Source organism: Canis lupus, chromosome 3 (assembly GCF_048164855.1).
Source record: "Canis lupus baileyi chromosome 3, mCanLup2.hap1, whole genome shotgun sequence".
NCBI lineage: Eukaryota > Metazoa > Chordata > Mammalia > Carnivora > Canidae > Canis > Canis lupus.
Window position 1 is genome coordinate 14,940,471 of NC_132840.1, and position 8,251 is coordinate 14,948,721.

Consider the following 8,251-nt stretch of genomic DNA (forward strand, 5'->3'; position numbering starts at 1 on the left):
AGAAATTTCAATACCACTGTATCGGCTAAAGAAATTGATTGTGTTTACTGAATTTTTCTTACAATCCAAATAAATCTTGCTTCCCTGGTTAACCTATCAAACTTTTAAGGCAGAAATAATACATTCAGTCACATTGTCTTTAAGAAAAAAAAAGAAGAGAAATAAGTCTTTACTTAAATCACTGTATCAGTGAAAAATTATGACACTAACAATCAAAGAAAATACAAATACATAAACCCTCTAACATAAGTATTCCTCAGAAACATATACAGATTCCATGAGAAAATATTAGCAAATCAAATCCAGTAATATGACTGAAAATTGATTTTTCTTTATGAAAAGCAAATAATTTAGTATACTACATTAACCAAATAAATGTTTAAAGAGAATCGATTTAATTCTATAAGTGGATACAGAAAAATAGCTAGGAAAATCTAACGATTATTCTTGATAACACCTTCTATAGCAATAGAAGAGTTGTTAACCTATTAAAGAATGTATACTTTTCAACTAATATCATACTTAATGGTGAAAGACTGAATGATTTTTCCTTAAGATCAGCAACAGGGTAAATATTGCTGCTCTTATCCTTACTATTCTTCAGTGTAGCAAAAGTTCTAGTCAGTATATAAAGCAATTCAAAGGAATAAAATTCACAGTGATTTGAAAGGAATAAGAAAAACAGTCTTTATTCATGGATGACATAACCTTATATGTAAAATTTCTTTAAAAATCTAAAGAAAAGCTACTGTAACAATAAGTGAATTTAACTAGGTCGCAGGGACGAGACCAATGTACAGAATTCACTTGTACTTGGGATGCCTGGGTGGCTCAGCAGTTGAGAGTCTGCCTTCAGCTCAGGGCATGATCCCAGGATCCCGGGATCGAGTCCCGCATCTGGCTCCCTGCAGGGAACCTGTTTCTCCCTCTGCCTATGTCTCTGCCTCTCTCTCTGTCTCTCATGAATAAATACATCAAATCTTTTTAAAAAATTCACTTGTACTCATTTCTATATGACAGGAACAATTAAAGTTGAAATTAATAATACCGGGCAGCTCTGGTGGCACAGCAGTTTAGTGCTGCCTGCAGCCTGGGGTGTGATCCTGGAGACCCAGGATCGAGTCCCATGTCGGGCTCCCTGCATGGAGCCTGCTTCTCCCTCTGCCTGTGTCTCTGCCTCTCTCTCTCTCTCTCTCTCTCTCTCTGTGTTTCTCATGAATAAATAAATAAAATCTTAAAAAAAGAAATTAATAATACCTACTACAATAGTGTAAAAATAAGAAATTTAACAAAATATGTGCCAGACTCCTACACTAAATATAAAACACTGTAGAGAGAAATTTTAAAATGGTATAATACGTAGAGAGAGAGAAAATGCACATGGTTTGAAAGACTCAATATTGGTACCAGTTTTCCTTAAAATCATCTATAGATTCAAATCAATCCCAGTCAAAAGCCCAGCAAGCATGTTTGTAGATATCTAAATTGTATATGCAGTGGGCTCTACATGCAGTGGAAATAGCCAGGGTGGTTTTGAAAAAGAATACATTTGAAAGAATAACACTACAGAATTTCAAGACATCATAAAGCTACAAGTAACAAAATATGGTTTTAGCATGAGAATACTTGTATAGGTACTGAAAAAAATTATCTAGAAACAAACTCACACATATAGGGTGAGTTTATTTTCAACAAAAATATACACAAAGATGCCAGGGTAACACAGTAGAGAAAATGGATCTTTTCGAGAAATTATGCCAGGACAATTGATGTTATATGGAAAATAATTAACTTTTATTCTGCCCCCAGGCCACATACAAACATTAACTTGAAATGGATCATAGACTTAAGTGTAAAAGTTTATGCCTACAATTTCTAGAGGAAAACAAAACATTTTTGCAACCTTGACATAGACAAATAATTCCTATATTAGAACAACAAAAACCATGAAGGATTTAAAAAATAATAATTAAAACAAAATATTTGTTTTTCAGAAGACACTGTAAGGAGAATAAAACAAGCCAGACTAAGAGAAAATAGTGAACATTTTATGCAATAAAGTTGAAAAATAGTAAAACAATTAACTTTAAATATAGCAATGTGTTTCCATTTGGCTGGAGATAATACTCCAATGAGGAACCTCACAAAGCATTAAAAAATGGTGTGTCTGGTGGAGCTCTGATTTTCTGTATCCTGGATAGGAAAAGTGTGTGTGTGTGTGTGTGTGTGTGTGTGTCTGTGTGTGTGAGAGAGATCCTTATTGTAGTCAATAATGCTTCTCCAAGGATAACCACATCCTGATCCTTGGAACATATAAGTGTTATATTAAATTACAAAGCAGAATTAATGCTACAAATGGAATTAAGTTTGTTAATCAGCTCACTTAAAAATAAAGATTGTCCCGGCTTATCAGAGTGGAGCCAGTGTAATCACAAAGATCCTTTAAATGTGGGAAAAGAAGGCAGTAGAGTCAATGTCATACATTGTGATGTGAGAAAGACTTGACTAGCCATTGCTGGCTTGGAAGATTGAAAAGGCACCATGAGATCAAACCTGGGGGATGCCTCTAGTATTGGAAAAAGCAAAAAATGAAAAAGAAAAAATTCTTTTCTAGAAAATATTAAAATATTTAAACATAATAAGTAATGTATTAAAATCTTTGTAATGTGATACTGATGAAGGAACGGATAGATAGACAAATTGAACAGAAAATATATAGTCTCAAATGCATATGCAAATTTAGTATATGGTAAAGGTGACATCTCAGTTAAGTATGGAAAAAGATATCTTTGTACTGGAGGTATTGGGTTAATTGGTTCCATAAGGACAAAAATAAAATCGTGTTCATGCATATACTGATACTAAGAGAAATCCCAAATGGGTTAAAGATCTAAAAAAAAGTGAAATGTTAGAAAGAATTATGGTAAAAGTCTTCTAATACCTGTTAGTAGTAGAAGCCTTTGCTAACTGTGACTCAAATTCCAGATGTGGTTATATTGTTAAACTATTTTTTAACTCAAGAGGAGTAAAATGTTATATGAGAAAAATAATGCAATTATACCATGAAGAGTTAATGTGTTTAATATACAGTTTCTAAAAGTAGAGAAACAGTCAATAACCCTGTAGAAAAAATAGCATGATATGGACAAGTTACAGAAAAAAAGTGCAAATGGCCTTTACTGCAATTCTATTTCTAGAAGTCACCTGTAAAGACACATTTTGTGTGTGTATTATCTAAAGCAACCTACACATTTAATGCAGTCCCTATTAAAATACTAACAGTGTTTTTTTATAAAACTTGAACAAACAAACCTAAAAACTTTAGGGAACTGTAAAAGACTCCGAATAGGCAAAGGAATCTTGAAAAAGAAAAGCAAAGCTGGAGGTATCACAATTCCTGACGTCAAGTTATATCACAAAGCTTTAGTAATCAAAACAGTAGGGTAATGGCACAAAAATAGGCACATAGATTAATGGAACAAAATAGAAAATCCAGAAATAAACCGACAGTTATGTGGTCAATTAATCTTCAACAAAGCAAGAAAAAATATCCAGTGGGAAAAAGATAGTCTCTTTACAAATAGTGTTGGAAAAACTAGACAGCAACATGCAAAAGAATGAAACTAGACCACTTTTTTACACCATACACAAAAATAAACTCAAAATGGATACTCAAAAATAAAACTCAACCTAAATGTGAGACCATAAAAATCCTAGAAGAGAGCACAGGCCATACTTTATCTGACATTGGCCATAGCAACTTCTTTCTAGATAGAGGTCTCCTGAGGCAAGGGAAACAAAAGCAAAAATAAACTATTGGGACTACATCAAAATAAAAAACTTCTGCACAGCAAAGGAAACAATCAACAGAACTAAAAGGCAGCCTATGGAATGGGAGAACATATTTGCAAACAATGTATCTAATAAAGGATTAGTATCCAACATATATAAAGAACTTCTAAAATTCAACACCCAAAAATTAATAATCCAATTAAAAAATGGGAGAAAACATGAACAAACATTTCTCCAAAGAAGACATATAGGGATGCCTGGGTAGCTCAGCGTTTGAGCGTCTGCCTTTGGCTCAGGGCATGATCCTGGAGACCCGGGATCAAGCCCCACATCGGGTTCCCTGCAGGGAGCCTGCCTCTCCCTCTACCTGTCTCTCTCTCTCTCTCTCTCTCTCTCTCTCTCTCTCTCTCATAAATAAACTCTTTAAAGAAAAAGAAGACATATAGATGGCCAATAGACACATGAAAAGATGCTCATCATCACTTATCATCAGGGAAATGCAAATCAAAACTAAAATGAGATACCACCTCACACCTGTCAGAATGGCTAAAATCGACAACACAAAAGGATTAGAGAAAGAGGAATTGTCATGCACTGTTGGTGAGAATGCAAACTGGTGCAGCCGCTATGGAGGACAGTATGGAGGCTCCTCAAAAAGTTAAAAATAGAGCTCCCCAAAAACCAGCAATCACACTACTGGTTATTTACCCAAAGAACACAAAAACACTAATTCAAAGGAATATATGCACCCTGGTGTTTATAGCAGCATTCCTTACGCTCTTGAAGATACAGAATCAGCCCAAGTAACTATCGATTGATGAATGGATAAAGAGGATGTGAGATACACACAACAATATTATTCAGCCTTACCAAAAAATGAAATCTTGCCTTTTGCAACAACACAGATGGAGTAGAGTGTATAATGCTAAGGGAAATAAGTCAGAGAAAGATAAATACTACAGATTTCACTCATATGTAGAATTTAAGAAACAAAACAAGTGAGAAAAGAGAAAAAAGAGAAACAAACCAAGAAACAGGCTCTTAACTATATAGAACAAACTGATGGTTACCAGAAGGAAGATTGGGGGGAGGGGGAAATGGGTGAAATAATAAGTAGTACACGTGTCTTGATGAGCACCCAGTGATTAGAATTTTTTAAAAATGAAAATGAAAAAAATTTAAAAATACACATTTTTAAATACAAGAAAATATGTATTTCAACAGAAAACTGTTGAAAGAAAGAACCAATAATTAGGAAATGGTTGGATAATCCAGAGCCTATCAGCATGGAAGATTATACAACTGTATAAAGAGTAAAGGAATATATGCTACTATGATGTCATCATAGAGGATGTCCTAAAATTAAAATGGCAAGATGACAAAAAGTATATGTATTGTGCCACAATGGATGTGCTTGTGTCTTTGTTTATAGGTATTTCAGTTAAAAGAGCAATAGGATCAACCACGACATAGTAAATGGAAGCCTGGGGGATGGGTGGCAGAAACTAGAGCTATGGGAAAGGAACAGAAGTTGAATGACTGAATAAATTTTGTTTTCTCAAAATCCTAATGTGAATTTAAGTTGTATAAAGCCCCCAAATATATTTTTAAAAAATAAAACAAAGGAGTCTGTTGGTTTTCTAGGGCTGCCATAATGAAGTGTCACAGACTGAGTGGATTGAACAATGGAAACATTTCCTCACGGTTCTGGAGCATAGAAGTCTGAGACCAAGGTGTCAGTTGAGTTTCATTTTGAGAGTATCTCCTTAATTTATAGATGGCCACCTTCTGTTTTTATCTTCACGTGGTCTTCCGTCTATGTGTGGCTGTGTCCTCATCTTCTCTTTTTATGCAGATACCAATCATATCAGATCACAGTTCACCTGAATGACTTCATTTTACTTTAATTCCCTCTTTAGAGAGCCTATCTGTAAATACAGTCACATTCTAAGGGGCTGGGATTAGGACTTCTACATGCAAAATTTAGGGGGACACAGCTCAGCCCAAAATAGTCCTCAGGAATGGGTCAGTTCAGTGGCTTTTTTAATAACCATACAGAGAGAGATTGCAAGCGACAAGTGTACCCAATAATCACACTGTACCTGCCTGGTTAATATGCCTGAAGGATGAAAGGAAATGCAGATGAGAGAAAAATGATTGTACCTGATTAGTACACCCAGTAATCAAATCATACCTCCCTGATGGATATGCCCCAGGGCGAAAAGGAAGTGCAGATGACTATTTATCCTTCCTGTGCTAGGTGTTCTGCAGAAGCTGTGGTACACCTCGGCTCAGAGTGACAGAGGTAAGGCATTTTTAATGCAGGGCATAGACTTCATGCATCTGGTCCACAAGATCATGGAAGCTGGACCCAAACTTTCTTAGGTCCTCAATCTTTAAGGGGGGTACACAGTGTCCACAGTCATCCCAGTTTCTGTCTAGAAGTGGGTGGGGGAGCTGGGCTAGAAGAAGTTCATGCTGTAATTCATGCCCTATGTCCCCAGTGCCTACCATGGATCCTTCATTCCTGCTGGCCTTTCCTTTGCTCCTGGCCCTGTCAACACCTTGCAATGCTTGTAATTGTAAAATTGAGCACCCTCAGACATATTACTGCACATCGGATATCGGTGAGCTAGGGAAACACCAGAGAAGTCTCCACCAAGGAGGTCTCACCCTGGGGTATAGAAATGTGGAGGTGGGGGAGCTCTGGTGATCTGAGCAATGTGACCCTAAGACATTGGATGAGGAAATCCTAAATCAATGAACCTCTGGGCCTCTGACCCATTTCTTCTTCCTCCCAGTCATATTAGCTGATATACTGGGACCAGGAAACAACACCATCACAAGACAAGGTTTCAGAGTCAATGTCATTAAGGTAAACTCAGTACCTCCTTTCCTCAAACAAGACTGTTCCAATCTGCTTTTGCTGAATTGGGTGGTCTCTGGAGCCTTGAAGCTTCTATGAAAACCTAAGGTCCTAGCCACTCTTTCCCTCCCATCCCAGGTACTCAAGGCTCCCCGGAGCACCCCAAGAATCCATGATATCTACTCACCCATCAGTTGGAAGGACTGTGGTTATAAGCTGAGGACCACTCAACAGTCACTATTACTTATCGCAGGTGAGCATCCCTGTCCACATACAGCCTCTCAGCCTTGCTGCCTCTCCCTGAAAAAGGACCACCTGACTTCTACAGCTAACACCACCAAAGACCAAGGGCCCTTTCTCCACAATCTGAGAGACTTTTTCTAGAGAAATACTGGACCCTCATTCATGGCTGACTTAGGGTTTCAGACCCTCTGGGCTGACTTCACAGGGGACATCCACACATGCTGTGCCAACTCAGTCCATGCTCACCCATCACCGCAGGCTATTTGAGGGGAGGGACGTTGCGCTTCACAAGATGCCATCTGGTCTACTTCTGGTACCGGCTCACCAGAGAGCAGAAGCGAGGTTTCGAGGGAGCGTACAGAACAGGATGCAAATGTGCAGTGAGTAGCCACCTAAGTGATTTTTCTCTGCAGCCCAGGCACTGCTCTTGTCCCATGTCCTTGTTCCCAGGTCTTTCTCCCTTGCTGTCTCCCTTTCTGGATGATCACTGCTCTCTCACCTTCCTTCTGTCCCCTGGCCATGACCTCCTCCCACTGTTTTTTCCTGTCCTCACCACTGCGCCCCACTGTTCCCTTTAGCCTCTCCTTGTGCCCAGACCCCTGTTGTCCTTCTCTGTCCAGGATGGGTGGCCATATAAACAGGAGGTGGGCAGTCCTGGATCTCCCTCCACCCCTAGATTCAGCCCTGCCTCCTCTGCTGGCATGACTGCCCTCAACCTGACCTAGGAGAGTGTGTGTGGAAACAGAAGGACTGTAACTACAAAATATGGGAAGGAAACCTTTCCTTGTACTCCATGTGTGTCCCCACTGACACCGGGGTCTGCAAATGGACCCATATCCAGAAGGATTATCAATACCAAGCCTCAACCCCAGCGACTTCTCTATTCACTAGGACCTAAGTGATCTATTACAGTTTTAATGTTGTTTTCTGACCTGGCTGATGTTAACAGAATGGAGTTCATTTGAATTGTGCCTCCTTTGAATTGTACACTTCAGTTGTGTTTATTTTCTGTGAGTAGTGCGTGCATCAATAAAATTTACAAAAAATAAATCCCAAGTTGATAAACCCCACCCTGGAGAGAAATTCCCTTTATCTTCTCAGTTCTTCAGTTAGGTTCTATTTCTTATTCCTCTAGAAACCTCATTCCATCACTCCTGACACTTCCTCATCTATCAAAGCAAGAGCCTGGATCTAGCAAGGGCTAGATCCAGAGAGACCAGGGCCAGATACCACCTGACATATCCTTAACCTTCCCCAGATGATTTCCAAAACCAAAAATCATGAGAGAAAGGATGCTCCTTGTTCCCACAGAATCAAGATTCTCTTGCAAATATAAAAATCATCCCTTGT

At 38.4% G+C, this 8,251-nt stretch overlaps 1 protein-coding gene across 3 annotated transcripts; it reads left to right on the forward strand.

The window, feature by feature from the left end:
• The first annotated feature begins 5,976 nt into the window (after positions 1 to 5,976).
• Positions 5,977 to 8,251, forward strand: LOC140629548 (metalloproteinase inhibitor 1-like). 3 transcript variants are annotated; one of them, XM_072819070.1, is made up of 6 exons: positions 5,977 to 6,097; positions 6,297 to 6,419; positions 6,594 to 6,667; positions 6,797 to 6,911; positions 7,160 to 7,281; positions 8,037 to 8,251. In XM_072819070.1, the coding sequence occupies exons 2-6, from the start codon at positions 6,305 to 6,307 to the stop codon at positions 8,094 to 8,096; spliced, it is 486 nt and encodes a 161-aa protein (XP_072675171.1). In that variant the 5' UTR covers positions 5,977 to 6,097; positions 6,297 to 6,304; the 3' UTR covers positions 8,097 to 8,251. The 3 variants fall into 3 exon arrangements, with proteins under 3 accessions (XP_072675171.1, XP_072675166.1, XP_072675164.1); XM_072819065.1 differs by lacking the exon at positions 8,037 to 8,251 and adding an exon at positions 7,522 to 7,951; XM_072819063.1 differs by lacking the exon at positions 8,037 to 8,251 and adding an exon at positions 7,578 to 7,951.

Bases quoted from the DNA above. Each gene is read 5' to 3' on its own strand.
- LOC140629548 (XM_072819063.1), top strand. From the start codon at position 6,305: ATGGATCCTTCATTCCTGCTGGCCTTTCCTTTGCTCCTGGCCCTGTCA. The intron at 6,420-6,593 runs GTGAGCTAGGGA...TCTTCCTCCCAG, and splicing joins TTACTGCACATCGGATATCG to TCATATTAGCTGATATACTG. The intron at 7,282-7,577 runs GTGAGTAGCCAC...CTCCACCCCTAG, and splicing joins GAACAGGATGCAAATGTGCA to ATTCAGCCCTGCCTCCTCTG.